At 39.7% G+C, this 25,124-nt stretch overlaps 1 protein-coding gene across 2 annotated transcripts; it reads right to left on the reverse strand.

The window, feature by feature from the left end:
- Positions 1 to 45: 45 nt before the first annotated feature.
- pitx1 (paired-like homeodomain 1) lies at positions 46 to 23,175 on the reverse strand. 2 transcript variants are annotated; one of them, XM_017682311.2, is made up of 4 exons: positions 23,021 to 23,175; positions 13,269 to 13,408; positions 5,274 to 5,458; positions 46 to 1,095 (listed from the first exon to the last, which is right to left on the reverse strand). In XM_017682311.2, exons 2-4 carry the CDS (start codon positions 13,405 to 13,407, stop codon positions 571 to 573), a joined length of 849 nt encoding a protein of 282 aa, XP_017537800.1. In that variant the 5' UTR covers position 13,408; positions 23,021 to 23,175; the 3' UTR covers positions 46 to 570. The 2 variants fall into 2 exon arrangements, with proteins under 2 accessions (XP_017537800.1, XP_037401697.1); XM_037545800.1 differs by lacking the exon at positions 23,021 to 23,175 and adding an exon at positions 15,759 to 15,939.
- Positions 23,176 to 25,124: the final 1,949 nt, after the last annotated feature.

Consider the following 25,124-nt stretch of genomic DNA (forward strand, 5'->3'; position numbering starts at 1 on the left):
TATACGTGCGCATGACTGTAACTGTATTTATTTCTTGTTGTTTATTCAAACACTTCCATAAACACGTGCGGACAGTTGTATTCATGTTTTGGAGAGGCTAATTGGAGCTTCGTTTGGTTTTAATCTACATTGACAGTTCTGTACAAAACAATTTTTTTTTTTTTTGCTCTCAGCATGCGGTTCATCTACCAATGACCAAATAATAAACAACGAGAAGACAAAGTTTAAAAATTAAAATAAAATAGAAATGGGTGTGAAGCTGGGCGGCGCGAGGCCTGGTAAAATTTTTTAAGTTTTAAAAGTTTTTAAAGTTTTTAAAGTTATGAATCCACTAAAATGACGATGGAGTCCCAGTCGAAATCAGTCTGTTTGGACTTTGATAGCTCAGTCTGTCCTGTTTGTTCGTTATTATTTACAGCGGAACATCTTCATCACTCTGAAATCCCAACAAAACATGGATATTAAGGTCCAGTAAACACAGAAAACCCGCATAATCCATCAGCGGCTGCTCCGATGGGGGGTGGAGCGTGGTGGGCTGGGTGGTCCTGGCAGGCTGAGTGAGGATGTGTATTAGCTGTTGTACTGGCAGGAGCCCGGGCTATAGCTGAAGGGTGGGTGCTGTTTGGGCTTCAGCCTAAGGGGGGCGATACTGGAGCTGCAGGAGTCCCTGTACACGGAGTAAGGGGTGGTCGGGGGCCCGTAGTGGCAGGGGGCAGAGCTCATGGAGGAGCCAATGGAAGAGCTGCCTATGCCGTTCAGGTTGCTGATGTTGTTGATGCCCGCGGTGGGCACGGCGGACACCGCAGAGTGTGCCATACCCGACGCCATGGTCATGGAGGAGATAGAGCTGGGGGCAGAGAAAACAGACTGGGAGGTCAGGGGGCTCATAGAATTAAAGAAGGGGAAGCTCTTGGTGGACAGGGGGGTGGGCCCCAGGCCCTTATTGGTCCAGTTGTTGTAGGTGTAGGGAGGGTACATGTCTTCGTACGGCTGCACCAGACCGCTGAACTGCGGCAGATAGCCGCTCTTACACAAATCCATCTGCTGATTACGCTCACGCTTCCTCCACTTCGCCCTCCGATTCTTAAACCACACCTGGGGACACATGAGGTTATAGACCATTGAGCTTAATATCATCAGATTATATAACATTATACACCATAGCGCTTAATATACTCTGATTAGTTAACATTACACAATGTTCTCAGAATATATTACCTTACATACCTAATTGTATTGCATTATACACCATTACACTGAATATTCTCAGAGTATATAACATTATATTATACACCATTACACTGAATATTCTCAGAGTATATAACATTATATTATACACCATTACACTGAATATTCTCAGAGTATATAACATTATATTATACACCATTACACTTAATATTTTCAGATTATATTACATTCCATATGATTACATGTAATATCTTTGGATTATATAACATTTTACACCATTACGCATGATATTCTCAGATTATGTAATGTTGTATACCGTTACACTTAATTTACTCAGATTAAATAACATTATATACTATTAGACCCAGTGACCTTATTATTATATAACATTACTTTCCATTATTTTTAATATCCCCAGATTATGAAGCATTACACTTAAAATCTTCAGATAATACAAAACGATATATCATTAGGCTTAATTTTGTCAGATTATATAACATTAAATTTTATATTTTCAGATTAAAGAAGATTACATATTACACGTAATATCTTCAGGTGATTTAACATTATATACATTACACTTAATATCCTCAGATAATACAATATTATTTACCATTACAGTTATTTTCAGATTATATAACACTATCATTACCTTTAATATCCATTGCACTTAATATCCTCAAATCATATCATGTACCATTCGACATAATATCCTCACATTATACAGCATAATGTACTGTTACATTGTGTACCATTATGTACATGACATTGTATATCAATATATACATAATCTTAGAATATATACTATACACTATTTTCAATTGGACTAATTGATTGTAAACAATGTCATTACTAACCCTTAAACCATATGCCTTTACAAATATAGTATTATAGTATTAGACTGTATACCACTGTTTTGAATTAAACTGTATATATATATATATATATATATATATATATATATATATATATATATATATATATATATATCGCTGCTGTTGGAACAAACCTTGTATCTCCATTTTTCAGTTTTTGACATAATTTGAAAATGCTTGTTGTCTTTTCAACTTTTTGTACATTTCATGATAAATGGATTAAAAGAAACGACACAGAATGACTCGTAAAGACGTCTGGTTCCATTGACTTACATTAAAAGTAAAGGATGTTTTTTTGTTCTCCTCTAAAGTTATCATTTTGAAGATACAAGGTTTTAATCTGACAACACCGATTTATATATATGTATATATATATATATATATATATATATATATATTCCATTCAGCTGTATAGCCTGATTATAAACATTACACAAAGTAATTCCATTACCATATATCGTCATTACACTATCATCGTAATATTACACTATTACACTATCATCGTATACTATTTGACCATATACCATTATATGCTATCAGATTATACTCATGTAATCTGTATGCTATAATATAAATTCAGATTACATACCATTTTATGTCATTACATTTAGTAACATTCTGCACTATTATGCTACATCACATTGTACATAATTACAGGTAGGTTAAAATTGTGACTTCAGGATTTAAATAAATAAACAGTGAAAAAAAAAGCTAAAACTGCAAAACTCAGCTGGAAATATGGCCAAACCCCTTAGCTCAGTCTGCACCAGACGTGAAACAGGTAACTGATTAAATTAGAAATGATTTCAGTCCAGATCTGCTGCATTCGGAATTTTCCTCTGTTTGTTTGTTTAACTACAATAATAACATCTTCTGATTTTTTTTCTTTGTATTCATTACTGCAAATAAATAAATAAATAAATATCGGATTAAACTGTAGTCAAAGCTGTTTCCATCCATCCATCCATCCATCCATCCATCCATCCATATTAATGTTAATGAGCAACATTAGCTTCACTGAGTGTAAATAAAAGTGAGGAATTAAATTTTTAAATCGAAAATTTTACATAAATGTAATGTTAAAATATTGAAACTACACTGTGTGTGTGTGTCTCTGTGCATCTGTGTGTGTGCATGTATGTGTATGTATGTCTGTGTTTGTGTGTGTGTCTGTGTGTATGTGTGTTTGTGTGTGTATGTGTGTGTATGTGTGCCTGTGTGTGTGTGTGTGTGTGTGGTTTAAGTTGGAAATTAACCCCACACACACAGCTCCCCTCTAATACACTTATGTGTGCACACACACCGCTCTGCTCGCGCGCATTGCTGCTTGTCCGCAGCCTGCGACTGATAGAAGTTGTTTACATGTTAATGTTAAATGTTTATCCTGATTCTGTAAAAATATTTGTCTGTTCAATATTTAAGTATATATATATATATATATATATATATACAAGCTATAAAAAAGGATATTCAAATTTATATCTAGAATGAAAGTCTAGAAGATGGAAAAGCTACAATGTAACATTCATAGCTATAATTTAATGTAGTAATAATAATAATAATAATAATAATAATAGTGAGGTTGTTGCACTGTACACAGAGAGAGAAACAGAGAGATACAGAGAAGAGAGAGAGAGAGAGACAGACAGACAGCAAGAGGGGGAGAAAGAAAGAGAGAGAGACAGAGAGGGAGAGAGACAGAGAGCAAGAGGGGGGAGAAAGAAAGAGAGACAGAGAGAGAAAGAGAGAGGGAGAGAGAGATAGTGAGAGAGTCAGAGAGAGAGATATAGTGAAAGGGAGACAGAGAGAGAGAGAGAGAGTGAGAGGGAGACAGACAGAGCGAGAGAGAGAAAGAGAGAGACAGACAGACAGACAGAGAGAGGGAGAGAGAGAGAGAGAGAGAGAGGGGGGAGAGAGAGAGGTAGAGAGCAAGGTAGAGAGAGCGAGAGAGAGGGAGGGAGAGAAAGACAGAGAAAGAAAGAGAGAGAGACAGAGAGCAAGAGGGGGGAGAAAGAAAGAGAGAGGCAGAGAGGGAAAGAGAGAGGGAGAGAGAGATAGCGAGAGAGACAGAGAGAGAGAGAGAGAGACAGACAGACAGAGAGAGAGAGAGGGAGACAGACAGACAGAGAGAGGGGGGGGTAGAAAGAAAGGTAGAGAGCGAGAGAGGGAGGGAGAGAAAGACAGAGAAAGAGAGAGACAGAGAGCAAGAGGGGGAGAAAGAAAGAGAGAGACAGAGAGGGAAAGAGAGACAGACAGAGCGAGAGAGAGAGACAGACAGACAGACAGAGAGAGGGGTGGGGACAGGGAGATGGAGACAGAGAGAGGGAGACAGACAGGCAGACAGAGAGAGAGGGTGAGAGGTAGGGAGAGAGAGAGAGAGAGAGAGAGAGAGAGAGAGAGAGACAGAGAGAGACAGACAGACAGAGGTAGCGAGAGAGAGAGGTAGAGAGAGAGAGAGAGAGAGAGAGAGAGAGAGAGAGAGAAAGAGAGAGAGAGAGAGAGAGAAAGAGAGAGAGAGAGGGGTAGAGAGGTAGAGATAGATAGAGTGAGAGAGAGTGACTTAGAGAGAGAGAGAGAGAGAGGTAGTGAGGTAGAGAGAGAGAGAGTTAGAGAGGTATAGAGAGAGAGAGAGAGAGAGAGGTAGAGAGAGGTAGAGAGAGAGGTAGAGAGAGAGAGAGGTAGAGAGGTAGAGAGAGAGAGAGGTAGAGAGGTATAGAGAGAGAGAGAGAGAGAGGTAGAGAGAGGTAGAGAGAGAGGTAGAGAGAGGTAGAGAGAGGGGTAGAGAGAGAGAGAGGTAGAGAGAGGTAGAGAGAGGTAGAGAGAGAGGTAGAGAGAGGGGTAGAGAGAGAGAGAGGTAGAGAGAGGTAGAGAGAGGTAGAGAGAGAGGTAGAGAGGTAGAGAGAGGGGTAGAGAGAGAGAGAGGTAGAGAGAGGTAGAGAGAGGGGTAGAGAGAGAGAGAGGTAGAGAGAGGTAGAGAGAGGTAGAGAGAGAGGTAGAGGGGTAGAGAGAGAGAGAGGTAGAGAGAGGTAGAGAGAGGTAGAGAGAGGGGTAGAGAGAGAGAGAGGTAGAGAGAGGTAGAGAGAGGTAGAGAGAGAGGTAGAGAGGTAGAGAGAGAGGGAGGTAGAGGTAGAGAGAGAGGGAGGTAGAGGTAGAGAGAGAGGTAGAGAGAGAGAGAGAGAGGTAGAGGTAGAGGTAGAGAGAGAGCCTCACCCTGACTCTGGCCTCGGTGAGGTTTGTCCACACCGCTATTTCCTCGCGCGTGCTCATGTCCGGGTAGCGGTTCCGCTGGAAGGTGGCCTCGAGCTCCTGCAGCTGCGCGCTGGTGAAGTGCGTGCGCTGCCTGCGCGCTTTCTTCTGCTTCTGATCTTCAGGAACTCCGCACGCGCGCTCCTTATCTACAGCAAACACGTCAACAGCACAGCAACCGTGAGAACGCGCGATCAGTCGGTATCGATTATTGATTACTTTCTGCTTCCCGTCTGGAGCTCCGCCCCGAATCTGTGATCTATACTCTGCGCTGTGATCAGATCTGCTTAACACGGCTTCACGCGCTAACAAGTCAGTGAGCTGGATTAACTCAGAGCTGCTGTGGCTGAAAGGATCCTTCACTGTTTACACTGTTTATGATCGATTTCGCGAGAGAACTCGGACTTTCTGATATAGGCAGATGATATATGACCACTCAACACTTATCAGAGAGGCGTTTCCTTATCAGAGACATTATTTACTTTTAATAAGCGCTTATAACTTTATTTACTTTCATATCGCGGGCTTATCTGAGACATAATATGATTTATTATTACATTTTTATTAACATTTATCAATTCATTAATAATGTATTGCAGCATTGCTCCAGGGTAAATAATAATCATAGATACTTCTGCATTTGCTTAAACATATTTATTTATTTACACTACAATAATAACTATAATTATTATTATTATTATTATTATTATTATTATTATTATTATTAATAATCCTGTACTTTTGTTTTTTAGCAAATTACTGAATTCTTTATTCGTTATTCATCATTGTTTATTGAAAATCTGCTGTTCAGACATGTCTTAAAGTGTGAAAGTGAAGCCCTGAACTGAGGACACAAAACAAACAAACAAACATATTCCAGCTTGGTAAAAACACCCATGACTGTAACTCAAACTCTGTAGAACTGTTTACACTACTTACACTATTTATGCTATTAACAGTCTTTACACTATTTACACTATTAACAGCTTTTGCACTACTTACACTATTTACGCTAATAACAGCCTTTACACTACTTACACTATTTATGCTATTTACAGCCTTTGCACTACTTGTGCTATTTATGCTATAAACAGCCTTTACACTATTATACTATTAATAGCCTTTGCACTACTTACACTATTTATGCTATTTACAGCCTTTGCACTACTTACACTATTTATGCTATTTACAGCCTTTGCACTACTTACACTATTTATGCTATTAACAGCCTTTATACTACTTACACTATTTATGCTATTTACAGCCTTTGCACTACTTACACTATTTATGCTATTAACAGCCTTTACACTACTTACACTATTTACACTATTAACAGCCTTTGCACTACTTACAATATTTACACTATTTACAGCCTTTACACTACTTACACTATTTACACTATTTACAGCCTTTACACTAATTGAACTATTTGCACTATTTACAGCCTTTACAATACTTACACTATTTACACTATTTACAGCCTTTGCACTACTGACACTATTTATGCTATTTACAGCCTTTACACTACTTACACTATTTATGCTATTTACAGACTTTGGACTACTTACACTATTTACACTATTTACAGCCTTTACACTACTTACACTATTTACACTATTTATAGCCTTTACACTAATTGAACTATTTACACTATTTACAGCCTTTACACTACTTACACTACTTATGCTATTTACAGCCTTTACAGTAATTTAACTATTTATGCTATTAACAGCCTTTACTTTATTTACACCATTAACAGCCTTTATTCTACTTACATTACTTATGCTATTAACAGCCTTTACACTACTTGGAATATTTCTGCTAATAACAGTCTTTACACTACTTACACTATTTATGCTATTAACAGCCTTTATACTACTTACACTATTTATGCTATTTACAGCCTTTGCACTACTTACACTATTTATGCTATTTACAGCCTTTATACTACTTACACTATTTATGCTATTTACAGCCTTTGCACTACTTACACTATTTATGCTATTAACAGCCTTTACACTACTTACACTATTTATGCTATTTACAGCCTTTGCACTACTTACACTATTTATGCTATTAACAGCCTTTGCACTACTTACACTATTTATGCTATTAACAGCCTTTGCACTACTTACAATATTTACACTATTTACAGCCTTTACACTACTTACACTATTTACACTATTTATAGCCTTTACACTAATTGAACTATTTACACTATTTACAGCCTTTACAATACTTACACTATTTACACTATTTACAGCCTTTGCACTACTGACACTATTTATGCTATTTACAGCCTTTACACTACTTACACTATTTATGCTAATAACAGCCTTTACACTACTTACTCTATTTATGCTAATAACAGCCTTTACACTACTTACACTATTTACACTATTTACAGCCTTTGCACTACTGACACTATTTATGCTATTTACAGCCTTTACACTACTTACACTATTTATGCTAATAACAGCCTTTACACTACTTACACTATTTATGCTAATAACAGCCTTTACACTACTTACACTATTTATGCTATTAACAGCCTTTTTACTACTTACACTATTTATGCTATAAACAGCCTTTACACTACTTACACTATTTATGCTATTAACAGCCTTTATACTACTTACACTATTTATGCTAATAACAGCCTTACACTACCTACACTATTTATGCTAATAACAGCCTTTACACTACTTACACTATTTATGCTATTAACAGCCTTACACTACTTACACTATTTATGCTATTAACAGCCTTTATACTACTTACACTATTTATGCTATAAACAGCCTTTACACTACTTACACTATTTATGCTAATAACAGCCTTTACACTACTTACACTATTTATGCTATTAACAGCCTTTATACTACTTACACTATTTATGCTATAAACAGCCTTTACACTACTTACACTATTTACACTATTAACAGCCTTTGCACTACTTACACTATTTATGCTAATAACAGCCTTTACACTACTTACACTATTTATGCTATTAACAGCCTTTATACTACTTACACTATTTATGCTATTAACAGCCTTTACACTACTTTCACTATTTATGCTATAAACAGCCTTTACACTACTTACACTATTTATGCTATTTACAGCCTTTGCACTACTTACACTATTTATGCTATTAACAGCCTTTGCACTACTTACACTATTTATGCTATTAACAGCCTTTGCACTACTTACAATATTTACACTATTTACAGCCTTTACACTACTTACACTATTTACACTATTTATAGCCTTTACACTAATTGAACTATTTACACTATTTACAGCCTTTACAATACTTACACTATTTACACTATTTACAGCCTTTGCACTACTGACACTATTTATGCTATTTACAGCCTTTACACTACTTACACTATTTATGCTAATAACAGCCTTTACAATACTTACACTATTTACGCTATTTACAGCCTTTGCACTACTGACACTATTTATGCTATTTACAGCCTTTACACTACTTACACTATTTATGCTATTAACAGCCTTTACACTACTTACACTATTTATGCTATTAACAGCCTTTACTTTATTTACACCATTAACAGCCTTTATTCTACTTACATTACTTATGCTATTAACAGCCTTTACACTACTTGGACTATTTCTGCTAATAACAGTCTTTACACTACTTACACTATTTATGCTATTAACAGCCTTTATACTACTTACACTATTTATGCTATTTACAGCCTTTGCACTACTTACACTATTTATGCTATTTACAGCCTTTATACTACTTACACTATTTATGCTATTTACAGCCTTTGCACTACTTACACTATTTATGCTATTAACAGCCTTTACACTACTTACACTATTTATGCTATTTACAGCCTTTGCACTACTTACACTATTTATGCTATTAACAGCCTTTGCACTACTTACACTATTTATGCTATTAACAGCCTTTGCACTACTTACAATATTTACACTATTTACAGCCTTTACACTACTTACACTATTTACACTATTTATAGCCTTTACACTAATTGAACTATTTACACTATTTACAGCCTTTACAATACTTACACTATTTACACTATTTACAGCCTTTGCACTACTGACACTATTTATGCTATTTACAGCCTTTACACTACTTACACTATTTATGCTAATAACAGCCTTTACACTACTTACTCTATTTATGCTAATAACAGCCTTTACACTACTTACACTATTTACACTATTTACAGCCTTTGCACTACTGACACTATTTATGCTATTTACAGCCTTTACACTACTTACACTATTTATGCTAATAACAGCCTTTACACTACTTACACTATTTATGCTAATAACAGCCTTTACACTACTTACACTATTTATGCTATTAACAGCCTTTTTACTACTTACACTATTTATGCTATAAACAGCCTTTACACTACTTACACTATTTATGCTATTAACAGCCTTTATACTACTTACACTATTTATGCTAATAACAGCCTTACACTACCTACACTATTTATGCTAATAACAGCCTTTACACTACTTACACTATTTATGCTATTAACAGCCTTACACTACTTACACTATTTATGCTATTAACAGCCTTTATACTACTTACACTATTTATGCTATAAACAGCCTTTACACTACTTACACTATTTATGCTAATAACAGCCTTTACACTACTTACACTATTTATGCTATTAACAGCCTTTATACTACTTACACTATTTATGCTATAAACAGCCTTTACACTACTTACACTATTTACACTATTAACAGCCTTTGCACTACTTACACTATTTATGCTAATAACAGCCTTTACACTACTTACACTATTTATGCTATTAACAGCCTTTATACTACTTACACTATTTATGCTATTAACAGCCTTTACACTACTTTCACTATTTATGCTATAAACAGCCTTTACACTACTTACACTATTTATGCTATTTACAGCCTTTGCACTACTTACACTATTTATGCTATTAACAGCCTTTGCACTACTTACACTATTTATGCTATTAACAGCCTTTGCACTACTTACAATATTTACACTATTTACAGACTTTACACTACTTACACTATTTACACTATTTATAGCCTTTACACTAATTGAACTATTTACACTATTTACAGCCTTTACAATACTTACACTATTTACACTATTTACAGCCTTTGCACTACTGACACTATTTATGCTATTTACAGCCTTTACACTACTTACACTATTTATGCTAATAACAGCCTTTACAATACTTACACTATTTACGCTATTTACAGCCTTTGCACTACTGACACTATTTATGCTATTTACAGCCTTTACACTACTTACACTATTTATGCTATTAACAGCCTTTACACTACTTACACTATTTATGCTATTAACAGCCTTTACTTTATTTACACCATTAACAGCCTTTATTCTACTTACATTACTTATGCTATTAACAGCCTTTACACTACTTGGACTATTTCTGCTAATAACAGTCTTTACACTACTTACACTATTTATGCTATTAACAGCCTTTATACTACTTACACTATTTATGCTATTTACAGCCTTTGCACTACTTACACTATTTATGCTATTTACAGCCTTTATACTACTTACACTATTTATGCTATTTACAGCCTTTGCACTACTTACACTATTTATGCTATTAACAGCCTTTACACTACTTACACTATTTATGCTATTTACAGCCTTTGCACTACTTACACTATTTATGCTATTAACAGCCTTTGCACTACTTACACTATTTATGCTATTAACAGCCTTTGCACTACTTACAATATTTACACTATTTACAGCCTTTACACTACTTACACTATTTACACTATTTATAGCCTTTACACTAATTGAACTATTTACACTATTTACAGCCTTTACAATACTTACACTATTTACACTATTTACAGCCTTTGCACTACTGACACTATTTATGCTATTTACAGCCTTTACACTACTTACACTATTTATGCTAATAACAGCCTTTACACTACTTACACTATTTATGCTAATAACAGCCTTTACACTACTTACTCTATTTATGCTAATAACAGCCTTTGCACTACTTACACTATGCTATTAACAGCCTTTGCACTACATACACTATTTATGCTAATAACAGCATTTGCTCTACTTACACTATGCTATTAAAAGCCTTTGCACTACTTACACTATTTATGCTAATAACAGCCTTTACACTACTTACACTATTTATGCTAATAACAGCCTTTACACTACTTACACTATTTATGCTATTAACAGCCTTTATACTACTTACACTATTTATGCTATAAACAGCCTTTACACTACTTACACTATTTATGCTATTAACAGCCTTTACACTACTTACACTATTTATGCTATTAACAGCCTTTATACTACTTACACTATTTATGCTAATAACAGCCTTACACTACTTACACTATTTATGCTAATAACAGCCTTTACACTACTTACACTATTTATGCTATTAACAGCCTTACACTACTTACACTATTTATGCTATTAACAGCCTTTTTACTACTTACACTATTTATGCTATAAACAGCCTTTACACTACTTACACTATTTATGCTAATAACAGCCTTTACACTACTTACACTATTTATGCTATTAACAGCCTTTATACTACTTACACTATTTATGCTATAAACAGCCTTTACACTACTTACACTATTTATGCTATTAACAGCCTTTACACTACTTTCACTATTTATGCTATAAACAGCCTTTACACTACTTACACTATTTATGCTAATAACAGCCTTTACACTACTTACACTATTTATGCTATTAACAGCCTTTATACTACTTACACTATTTATGCTATAAACAGCCTTAACACTACTTACACTATTTATGCTAATAACAGCCTTTACACCACTTACACTATTTATGCTATAAACAGCCTTTACACTACTTACACTATTTATGCTAATAACAGCCTTTACACTACTTACACTATTTATGCTATTTACAGCCTTTACACTACTTACACTATTTATGCTATTAACAGCCTTTACACTACTTACACTATTTACACTATTAACAGCCTTTGCACTACTTACACTATTTACACTATTTACAGCCTTTACACTACTTACACTATTTACACTATTTACAGCCTTTACACTACTTACACTATTTACAGCCTTTACACTACTTACACTATTTACACTATTTACAGCCTTTACACTACTTACACTATTTACACTATTTACAGCTTTTACACTACTTACACTATTTATGCTATTAACAGCCTTTGCACTACTTACACTATTTACAGCCTTTACACTACTTACACTATTTACAGCCTTTACACTACTTACACTATTTACACTATTTACAGCTTTTACACTACTTACACTATTTATGCTATTAACAGCCTTTGCATGACTTACACTGTTTATGCTAATAACAATAGTTATACTGTTGACTTGCTTCATTACATTCTTTATACCATTAATACTATTAGCAATACTACACTACATTACTATTACACTCTTTACACTGTTTACAACCTTCACAGTATTTACACTATTTGCACTTTTTACAGTTTTGATCATTTCATACTATTAACAGCATTTACACTATTTACATTACACAATTTGCAGCATTTAAACACTGTTTACTCTGTATAGGGTTTTACACTCTTTACACTGTGAAACTACCAATATTTGCTTCATCACACTATTTGTGAAATTTACACTTTTCGGTAACTAGAGTGAGGTAGTGATCAGTAGTGTATTATCACCACAGGTGAGTTATAAGGGTGTTATAAATGTATCATTAGTGTGTCATCAGTGTGAATGTATCATACTGAAAGCAAGATATCATGTGTCCTTTAGTGCCCACACAGAGTTACTGAATTATTTGGAGTGTGTTTGTGTGTGTGTGTGTGTGTGTGTGTGTGTGTGTGTGTGTGTGTGTGTGTGTGTGTGTGTGTGTGTGTATACCTGTGGTCTCGGTATCTGTTGATTCACTGCTGGACTGCTCCGGTTCCCGTGTGTGTTGTGTGGTTTGTGTGTTCCTCTGTAAGTGGAACGTTGACTCCATCTCCCGAGCTGCTGGAGCACGGCTGCGCTCCGAATCCATCCTAAACAAACACGCAGAAGGGTTATTAACATTAGCACGATCACTGCAGTACTTCATCAGCATGACTGCAGTACTTCATCAGCACGACGCACAACACCTACTGATGGAAGTCCTAAACAAGCTCAGGGATATTAACATTAACACTACAATAATACACTAATTATTGTATTAACATTAGATGGAGCTCGGCTGTGTTCCAAATATATCCTAAACAAACACAGTTAGGGTTATTAACGTTGCCCCCAAAAGACTACACTAACACTAACTCCTATTCTATTCCGGTGGAGTCCGGCTGTGTTCCAAATCTGTCCTGAACAAACACAGTTAGAGCTACTAACGTTAACACTAACATTGCACTACCAGACCAACACTCAAACAAACACTTCACTACTGCACTAACATGTGCTGAGGAAGCTCGGCTGTGCTCCAAATACATCTTCAAAGTATGCAGAGTTACTGTTAACCCTTAAACCCTAAACTCTCAATTTGTCCCAAACAAATACCCCTTAACCCTAATCCCTCACCCACAATCCAACACTAACCCCAGCCCAAAACCCAATTTACCATCGTAACGCATACTGTCCCGATGTTCTCCAACAAATGTTCTGCAACAAACACCCAATCACGTTGTGTTGATGTGTGGTTGCTGACCCTAACCCTAACCCGTTGCCAGTGTTCTAGATTGTTCTTGTTCATTTACATTGTTCTGTTTATATATACTTGAGAATGTCCTCGCTCATCCACATTGTTCTGGATTGCTCCAGTGTTCTCCTCCGTTTACTGTGTTCTAGAATGTTCTCCTCTTAATTCACACAGTCCTGGAATGTTTTTCACCATTAACACTGTTCTAGAACATTTCCCTCCATGCACAGTTCTATAATGTTCTCCTGCATTTGCGGTTTTCTAAAAAATTCTCCTCTATTTTCATTCCGTTTACACTGTTTGTGGAACGCTCTCCTCTTTTCATAGAGTTTGAGAATGTTCTCCTCCATTCACTCAGTCCTGGAATGTTCTTCTCTTTTTCACTGTTCTAGAATGTTCCCCTCCATCCCCAGTTCTCTAATGTTCTTCTACATTCATACTGCACTGGAATATTCTCCGCTATTGTCATTCCGCTGACCCTGCTCTTCTCCTTTCACAGTGTTCTAGAATGTTCTCCTCCACTCATACCGTTTTAAAATGTTCTGCTCCTTCAGTGTTCTAGAACGTTCCTCTCCATTCATACTGTTTAGGAATGTTCTGCTCCCTTCAGTGTTCTAGAATGTTCTCCTCCATTTGTGCCGAATTTGGAATGTTCTGCTCCCTTCAAGTGTTCTAGAATGTTCCTCTCCTTTCATACTGTTTAGGAATGTTCTGCTCCCTTCAGTGTTCTAGAATGTTCCTCTCCATTCATACCGTATAGGAATGTTCTAGAACGTTCCTCTCCATTCGTGCTGATTTTGGATGTTGTCTCTTGGATGTTTAGGAATGTTCTAGAACGTTCCTCTCCATTCGTGCTGATTTTGGATGTTCTCTCTTGTCCGCACTGAAGAAGCTGAAGTATTTTAAACCTCGCGTCGATGTTAAATGTCGGTTTTATTAACCTAAACTAAAATTTTGCTTCGTGTCGTTTGTGTTTATTTGGGGTGAATGAATCCAGTTTTCTTGGTTTTTCTTGCATGAAATATTTTTTTCCGTATTTTATTTCGGTCTTTCAGTTTCGGACGCTCTCTTCCATTCACACTGGCTCAGTTTCTAGTCCAACTCTAACAAAAACCCACCACCAACTCTAAACCTCCATCTGAGGTTCTGCTGCAGGACCACTTCCGTTTCAGCCTCCACCACCCACGGCCCCTTTGGTGTTTCTCAGCAGCTTCTCTCTCTGCAGCTTGTGGCTGTGGAGTTAAAGAGGTCCTCTGTCTCGCGCTGAGTTTTGGCCGAGCCACGACGGAACCCTAAAACAGTAAATGTGCGCAAACATCTTCCTGCGCACTGAGAATTCTGCGCTAATGCTTCATGTTATTTATAACAACTGCGCCATTCATTCCGAGCTATTTTACCCGGCGGAAGGATCTTTTATTGCTGTTATTATCAGTACCTCGTTGAGTTATTCACTGCACTTTGGCGCATTTATTCAGATCTTCTTCTACTCCGGAAAAAACAGGTTTTACCGCCAAACCTGCGTCACTCCGCTGACAAAGCCCGCTGAAAAGTGACCGCAGTGGACTCTGAGCTGCTGCTAACCATCAACCATCCCTAAACAAATACAACTTCAGGAGAGACAACATTTCGGTTCCCTCTTCTTCTCTGTGCTTTACTCAGATGCAGTACAGGGTAGGTCCAGTCCCGAACCTGTCGTAGTCGCTAATTACCATGTGGAACTACTTCTTTCAGCGGAGGAAGCTGCCCACGATATAACCAGTGTTTGGTGCGTCTTTGCTGTCCGTTCTTCCTTTGGTATAAATGCGCCACAGTCTTAAAAAGACGGTTCTTCAGTTGTTCTTTAGTAAAAGCAGTGTTCTGTATAGAACCAAGAACTCTCAAAGAACTCTGCGCGCTTTAAAGGTCCTGCTGTTGTTAAGATGTGAAGCTTGTAGCAGCAGAAGAGCGTTTTTGGTGCTACCTAGAACCAAAAACACCATTTGAGCATGAGCATGTTACTACATGTTTACTGAAGAACCTCGAAGAAAAGTCTTTCTAAAGGGTGTAGAACACCTGACGGTGGGCGCTGTGGTGCAGATCGTGGCAGTAGATCATCACCACCGCCTGTTTTCGCACCACACGTTTAAAAGGATGCGAGATAGAAAAGTGAAGACGCCTCGAGCTTCGGTCTAAAGGCGTTTTACACCGGGCAGTTTCTTCCGCCAGAAAAACTAGTTCCGACCCAACTGGCTTATCAGCTGTGACATCTGCAGCGCTTTAGCAGATTAAGGGGCGCTCAAGAAGACCCCTGGTCAGATGCTCTCAAAGCGCTTGTTTGCGTTTTTCTCAGCAGAAAAAAACATAAAATTTAACTTTTTATAATTTATTCTGTTTTTTTTTCTCATCTACTTTGGTCACGTGTAAAAATTCGGCACGTTGATTCATAAACTCACTTTAATAGACGATTCTTAAAAGGTTCTTTAGTACACAGAGTTCTTTTTGGAATGCAGAACCACTTCATCGGATGGTTCTTCAGATTGATGGAGAACTTAGCTCTGAGCAGAACCCTTCTGACACGGTTCTATACAGCACCAAAAAGGACCTGCTCCTGCTACGATGTCAGGCTTGTATGCAACATGTTCTCCATCAGCCTGAAGAACCATTCCACCCTGCTTATAACGCTAGGCAGGACTCCGGGTTCTAGATCATACAAACGTTCTAAGAGCTGATGTTTTTGGGAAAGTAGCGCATTTCAGACGCGAGGGCCGTTCAGTGAGCTTTACACACAGAATCAAAAGAAACATCAAAGGGGAACATAAAGACAAAAGTGCTTGAGGCTGAAAAAAAACAAAGATATATTTTTAAAAACGTAAATAAACGAAAGCGCGAAATAGAAGAGAAATTTAAAAAGGAAATTTTAATGAAATGTCACAAACGCCCACCTTCAACAAATCAACAATTTGCGGCCGCTCAGCGCGCGCTTAGCGGGTTATCTGTAAAATCAGGCGTTAAAATTTCTGTGTTTTAACGGAAAAGCCAGTGAAGCGGCTGATATTTTTGAGTTCAATCAACTTCAAACGCCACATTTACAGAACTTTGTTCCGTTGACTTACACTGAGAAGTTCAGTTCGCTGGACATTTTACAGAGCCTACAGCGAGCTGGACAGGGTAGTGGTAAGACGTGGTCCCTCATTAAGAGAAATTAATGACGGTTTTTTTTGGGGGGGTTAAGTTTAGTCAGAAGATTAGACTTAATCCGTTTCCTGAAACGAATTCATCTATACGGACTTAAACCCGGTCAAAGATGAGCTGAACGGACAAAGTGTAGCAACACGTCACAAAACCCTCGACCATCACTTTTAAGGCGTTATTCACTGAACTGAAGTTGTGATGACCATTCGTTGACCATTGGAATGACCACGGCGAATCTTCAGAGGTTGATCCGGCTTAATGCGGTGAGAAATGACTGAGCTGGGTTTACTCGAGATAAATGAACACGTCTTAATGAGCGATGGTTTCGACGCGTGGCGTTTCCTGGGCTGAACGGCTGGGCAGTTTGAGTCGTTAAGTTGTAAACAAATGTTCACGGTTGGGTCTTCTGGTCAAGTGCGTTTCGCCTGCACGTGACTTGAGATCTAATGACCAGACGTCGCTCAAACCGCTGGTCATTTCTGTCCTGCCCTGCTGGCTAAAACAACTTTTCGGTCAGACCGGTCAGGTTGGACCACGTGCTTGGCTCTCGGGCTGAAATCCTGGTCCACGCGATTTATTTGAGTTGCATTAAAACCAGTTCGATTGTTTGTTGCTGCGTGAGGTCATTTTAGGCTGAACTGACCAACCGCGCGGTCCTGCGTCATGCTTAAACCTTTACAGCGCACTATAGCAGGAAAAACCGTCGACCTTTGTGCTCAGCGCCCACCAGGGAGCGCCACACGTCATCCACAGCTGACCAATCAATATCCAGCATGGCCAGGCTGTGTCCAAAACCTCTAAGCACGGCAGTGTGCGGTTTTGGACGCGGCCCTCACTTCAGAAACATCGCCTGCACGCTCCGTTTGTCGCTGTATGCGTCGGTTTAACGCGCGTATCGGTGCTCCAGGGGTTTAGCGTCCTACCTACTCGCCCTCCAGATGCACGGATGAAGCTCCTCAGAAGCGCGTCCTTCAGCGCTGCGCTCGAATGTGTCCTAAATGGTCAGCACTTGATAGACATCCCAGAGCATATGGGGGCTCCAGGCATCCCACCCTAACGATATTATTTCACTAAAAATAACAAGCACTAGATGGGAAACCAGGCGTGAACACATCCGAGCCGGTTTGCACTGCGCGCTGAGTAATTAGGAGTCAGTGAGAGCTTAATTGGGTTTATACGTCACGTCTGCGCGCTCAGTCGTTTCGTTTGTGATTCTAATCGTCAGCAATGTCCTCAAAACCCAATGTCCTATTTTTCTCACTGCTCGCGCAGCGGACGGCGACAAGGGCGCGCGCTCGAGAGGCCGCTCGAGCGCCTGGTGAGCTGCTTGTACAGGCGAGGTAAAAAATAAAACCAACAAACAGCGAATCGGTGCCTGCGTGAAGGTCACGCAACGGCTTTAATACTGACCATCGTAAATATCAGTGTTATGACGCGGTCATGGTCAACATCGTCAAAGGCCGCAGCTCTAAGCATCACCAGCAACACTGCCGCCGTAAATATTTACACTTTACACTTTTACACTTTACACTTTTACACTTTACACTAGTGGCTATGAAACCGCGCCGCCTTTTTATTCATCCATATTTCTTTGTGATGATGTCGTCACTCACGTCCTGGCGCGTGACCCTGGGTCGGTTCTCTGGTCTACTGGTTCACGTAGCATTTGCGTGTGTTCGCGTTCTGAGTTTTGCTCGCGCGGCTGTTATTTACTGTTTCTGAAATGTAAAATTTTCGATTTTTGCACGTGACATTCGTTTTTTTTGTTGTTGTTTTTTTTTTTGCGTCACCTACAAATCAGAATAGAGGAAATGACAGGGAGATAGAACGCAGCTCAGGTTTAAGATCCTTAGGCTTAAAATACACAATCGCTTTAATTAACTCGCGTTAATAATTATTAATAATTAATAACAAACCGTCGTTTAATTTAATAATCGCGTGTGCGGTGCAGGCTGGCGCGTGTAAACTCAGCACCACGTTTTATTCGATTTCAGGTATTTGTTTGTTTGTTTTTTGTAAGGGCGCGTGCGCTCTCGCTGGATTACACGCTATACCTAAAATGACTATTTATTAAATCACTATATTTATACAGTAAGAATATGTTCTATATGTTGTGCAGATTTATGGGGATTTAGTCTGCAGTTGTTCGTCTTTTAGACACGAAAACGCGCTTCATTAATTTTTTTTTTTTAATTTTGCAACCTCGTTTTTGAAATTTTATCGTATGAATATTAATATATAATATTAATATTAATATGAATGATATAAATGATGAATTGAGGGCGGAGATGTGTGAGCGACTGCGGTCCCGAACCTTTTTAACTGTGTGCGCGCGTCACTGGGTCCCGTCTGGGGTTAAAAGCCAATTTTGCGATTTTTTTCACGTTTTTATAAAGAAGCGCTTTTTTTATTATAGTATAAAATCTCGCTGGCCTTTTAGTGAAGTGACCTCAGGTCATCGTGAATGAGTCTGTGGTGGATTCCGCCCAGCCCCGGTGGCCTTGAAGCGCGCTCATGTTGTTTTTCCCCGCAGTCCGCGCGACTCGGCGAGCACGGCTGTCTAACTGAACTGCAGCGTCCGCGTTCACGGTCCCGCAGAGAAGAGCTCTGGACACGCGGTCTGACCTGGAAGAGCGCGCGGGGTGAATCCGCTGTAACCTGGTAAAGCGCCGTCGAAGCCGCGAGCCGCAGGGATTGGAGAGGCGAGCGCGCGCTGGTTTAATCTGACGGTATTCCGGCTTTAATACCAGCGGAGGCTCCGGGCTTCAGCGCTGCTGGACGCTGCTGGACGCTGCTGGACAGTAGAAACGTGTTTTACTCTCCGCTCCAGCGGCAATTCCCAACAATTCCCACCAATTTCATTCCTGACGAATTCCATTTGTGTTGGAATTAAAATTCTATTAAATTCAATATGCGGCGTTTTGGGGGTAAATACTGATTGGGGGTGGGTTCTGCTGCGGTTCTTTAGGGCACGACTTCATCTGGTTTTAAAAAGCGTCCGACACTTTTATTTTAAATAATAATAATAATAATATTAATAATAATAATAATGAGGACAAACTCTGTTGACTGTCACTATTAACATAATGGATTATGAGCCGTTATAACGCTCTCAAATTGATGCGTTTGTACAGTAACACTACAGAGATACTCTGCGCATTAAACCGCAGAAAAACGGCTCGTGCGCCAGATCAAAGCCTCAGTCTGGGTTTTTTTTTTCTAATTCATTTATGATTTTTTTAAATCATTTTGATCATTTTTTTCCCGTGTTTATTTTTTTTATATATATTATATTTTATTTTATTGTGTTTTATTTTGTATTTTATATTTTTTCTAGTATTTATTATTTTTTATTATTATTTGTTGTTGTTGTCATTTTTCTGTAACTTTATTTTAAAGGTCTTTGCAAGAACCTGAGACCCCCCTCCCCCGTCCCCCCGCCGCCCCCCTCCCGGGGTCAGTAGGGGAAACATAGCGAAGCACGAGCTCGTGATTAACCCAAAGTTTAAAAAATTATAGATCGGTTTATTTTGACTTTTTGAGGTTTTAGCGGAGGAAACAAACGGGAATCCGCCCGCGTGCGTTTCTATGTGTTTGTCATCTATTTATTTATCCGGGCTGTTTACGTCATTTATGTATATTATAATCACGGGTTGTTCGCAGAGCCTCTCCGTCAAAAATTTCGACGGAAAATTTTTTTTTTTTTTTCGACATAAAACCGAACGGGCGCTCGCGGCCCGAGTGCTTCCCGCAGTGCAGCGCTGCTCGGCTTTAGTCTTAGTACAGAGCCGCCTTCAGAGCTCGGAGCTGAGGCAGACGCAGCTGGTCGACTTCACAAAGCGCCTCAACTCAAACATCTGAAAGTCGTGCCGAGACGCAGAAACGCGGGGGGATTCCCGTGGACGAGCAAACCCGCGGGAAGCCCGACATTCCCAGGATAACTCGCAGCATATTCCTCCGTCCAGGTTTAGTTCAGTTTTATTTAAGCAGCTTAACAGAATCCGGATCCGGGCCGGACGCGAGCAAACCAGCCAGAACCCCAGAGAGGAACCAGGGCAGGAGAACCCGACCCCGAAATTTACCCGGTTCAAACGGGTCGATCATTTCCGCGTAAATAAAACGTGAGCACGCGTTCATTGCTTATTTCACTCGCCGTCTCTGATCAGCGAAGCTTACAGGGACTCGTGGAAGGGCGTCGCGGCCTGTGCAGTTGTTCCAGATCAGGACGAAACAGCAGGAACATTAAAGAGAAGAAGAACGTTCCACGCTCGCGCGTTCAGCCTGAAACCGAACGCGCTTTGACCGAACGTCGAAATAAATAAAAGTAAAATTTTCCTCCGTCTTTTCTGTGACGGGGTTGTTGCTGAACCCGCGCGCCGCCTCAGCTCTACGGCCGCTTATTATCACTACTTTCATTTTTACGCAGTTCGTGAGAAACACGCTCGCGCAGAAACTCTAACGCGCCCTCGCTTGATCTCCCTTTCGGCCGCGAATCAACGTCGAGGCTTCGGCCTGCTCGTCCTCGGCGCGCGAGCCGTGCATCTGACACCACGAGATAAATGAGTGAAGGCTTTTAGCGCGCGCACGCCTCTAAGGCTGCCCTCGCCGACGTCTCGCGGACCCGTTTTTAAACACGCTGCTTTCTCACGCGCGGCCGGCCGTAAAGCCTGGTCTGTGTTATGTTTTTATTTTGTTGTGTTTCGGTGTAAACCGACGGTTTAAGTCCAGGAACGTGAGGTCAAAGATCAAAGCCCGCCCAGATCTGCTCACAGGGTCTTCTAAGTCGTGATGGATTCTCGCGACCTTTCCTTTATCTTCGTGGTTTATTTGTGCTAATAAATCTCCAGACTATCACTGCAGCGCGCGCATACACACACACACACGGACACACACACCGCTCACAACTGCAGAACAATTCCCCCAGATTTCTCTAAGTTCAGTCTTTACTTTGACCGCAGTTTAATTTAGCGCTTATTATTTATTTGCGCTAAATAAAAAGCGCCGTCGACTCTTCTCCCCTTTCACGGCTGCGCATCAGAGGCTCCACGAGCCAAACGATGAGGCTATGGGTGCCATAACATTATCACACCCACAACTACGGCCCTGACAGCGCTGCCCAAACCCAGTCCTGCTACCCCCTCAGCCCAAACCCAGTCCTGCTACCCCCTCAGCCCAAACCCAGTACAACCCAGTCCTGCTACCCCCTCAGCCCAAAACCCAGTCCTGCTAAACCCTCAGCCCAAACCCAGTCCTGCTACCCCCTCAGTCCAAGCCCAGTCCTGCTAACCCCCCAGTCCAAACCCAGTCCTGCTAAACCCTCAGCCCAAACCCAGTCCTGCTAAACCCTCAGCCCAAACCCAGTCCTCCTAACCCCTCAGCCCAAGCCCAGTACTGCTAAACCCTCAGCCCAAACCCAGTACTGCTAAACCCTCAGCCCAAACCCAGTCCTCCTAACCCCTCAGCCCATACCCAGTCCTGCTAAACCCTCAGCCCAAGCCCAGTCCTCCTAACCCCTCAGCCCAAGCCCAGTCCTCCTAACCCCTCAGCTCAAGCCCAGTACTGCTAACCCCCCAGTCCAAGCCCAGTCCTCCTAACCCCTCAGCCCAAGCCCAGTACTGCTAACCCCCCAGTCCTGCTAAACCCTCAGCCCAAGCCCAGTCCAGCCTGGGTGCTGCGCTGCAGTTCGTCCCCGCGGCCCGTTTGCGGGGACCGGTAGCTGAAGTTAAAGCCTCGTGAAAAGGCTGCGCTGCAGAAACGCAGAACCAAAGCAGAAGAAGGAGAAAACGAGGCGCAAACTCACCGCTCGATTCCTTCAGCCGGACTAAACTGCCCCCATGCAGCTCGCGCGCATGCAGAGCGCAAAATGTAGTGGGCGAAAAAGTGCAGAAAAGTGCAGAAAGCGCGCGCTAGTGTGCCAAATGAGCGCGATAGGTGTGTAAATCTCCCGCAGCGCGCGCGTTCTGTCCGCTTTGGTGGCTGCGCGCGCCTCTCCCGGTTTTTCTTTACGCCGCTTCTCCGGCGTCCGCGTGACGTCACGCGCGCGTCTGAGCGGAAAGGAAAGATGTCCTATAGCAACTGGAGGAAAGAGACGGAGCGAGGAGGCTGTAGGGCGTCGGGGTTGGGGCTACACCTCAGGCCTGGGGTGCGTGTTAAGACTAAAGGCTGCTGGTGGTGGTGGAGGCTGGGCTGGAGTTACTGGTTGGGGTTGGTACTGGTGGTCTCGCGCCAGAAGAGCTTTCAGTAGTTAAGGGCAGAAATGCCATTCGGTTCGGTTCGGTTCGGTTCAGTTCAGTTCAGTTCAGTTCAGTTCAGTTCAGTTCAATTAAATTCAGTTACGTTCACTTCAGTTCAGTTCAGTTCAATTCAATTCAATTCAATTCAATTCAATTCAGTTCAGTTCAGTTCAATTCAATTAAATTCAATTAAATTCAGTTCAGTTCAATTCGATTCGATTCGATTCGATTCAATTCAATTCAATTCAGTTCAGTTCAGTTCAGTTCAGTTCAGTTCAGTGTTTTGCGTGCGTTCCCATTCAGTTCGGGTAAATTTAAGGTGTTTTATTGGGGGTCCAGTTCAAGCGTGTTCTCTTCAGTGTTGTTTATGTAGGTTCTATTTCAGTTTAGTTCAATTTGATTGTTTATATGAGTTCTATTTAAGCTCAGCTCAGTTAAATTTTGTGTATACGGGTTCTACTTCAATCCAATTAAGTTTCATTTCTATGGTTTCTACTTCAGTTCTGTTCAAATCAGTGTTATGTATGTAGGTTCTAGTTCAGTTCAGTTCAATTCCATGTTTTTTTTTAATGGGTTCTGCTTCAGTCCAGTTAAATTTAGTGCTATTTGTATGGGTTCACATTCAGTTCTGTTCAATCCTGTGTTGTTCATACTGGGTTCTATTTCAGTTCCGTTCAATTCGGTGATCTTTATATGGGTTCTATTTCAGTTCTGTTCAAGTCAGTTTTATTTAAATGGGTTCTATTTCAGTTCTGTTCAAGTCAGTTTTATTTAAATGGGTTCTATTTCAGTTCCGTTCAAGTCAGTTTTATTTAAATGGGTTCTATTTCAGTTCTGTTCAAGTCAGTTTTATTTAAATGGGTTCTATTTCAGTTCTGTTCAAGTCAGTTTTATTTAAATGGGTTCTATTTCAGTTCCGTTCAAGTCAGTTTTATTTAAATGGGTTCTATTTCAGTTCCGTTCAAGTCAGTTTTATTTAAATGGGTTCTATTTCAGTTCCGTTCAAGTCAGTTTTATTTAAATGGGTTCTATTTCAGTTCCGTTCAAATCAGTTTTATTTAAATGGGTTCTATTTCAGTTCCGTTCAAATCAGTTTTATTTAAATGGGTTCTATTTCAGTTCCGTTCAAGTCAGTTTTATTTAAATGGGTTCTATTTCAGTTCTGTTCAAGTCAGTTTTATTTAAATGGGTGCTATTTCAGTTCCGTTCAAGTCAGTTTTATTTAAATGGGTTCTATTTCAGTTCCGTTCAAGTCAGTTTTATTTAAATGGGTTCTATTTCAGTTCCGTTCAAGTCAGTTTTATTTAAATGGGTTCTATTTCAGTTCTGTTCAAGTCAGTTTTATTTAAATGGGTTCTATTTCAGTTCTGTTCAAGTCAGTTTTATTTAAATGGGTTCTATTTCAGTTCTGTTCAAGTCAGTTTTATTTAAATGGGTTCTATTTCAGTTCCGTTCAAGTCAGTTTTATTTAAATGGGTTCTATTTCAGTTCTGTTCAAATCAGTTTTATTTAAATGGGTTCTATTTCAGTTCCGTTCAAGTCAGTTTTATTTAAATGGGTTCTATTTCAGTTCCGTTCAAGTCAGTTTTATTTAAATGGGTTCTATTTCAGTTCCGTTCAAGTCAGTTTTATTTAAATGGGTTCTATTTCAGTTCTGTTCAAATCAGTTTT

The sequence above is a fragment of the Pygocentrus nattereri genome, chromosome 16 (assembly GCF_015220715.1).
Source record: "Pygocentrus nattereri isolate fPygNat1 chromosome 16, fPygNat1.pri, whole genome shotgun sequence".
Classification (NCBI taxonomy): Eukaryota; Metazoa; Chordata; class Actinopteri; order Characiformes; family Serrasalmidae; genus Pygocentrus; species Pygocentrus nattereri.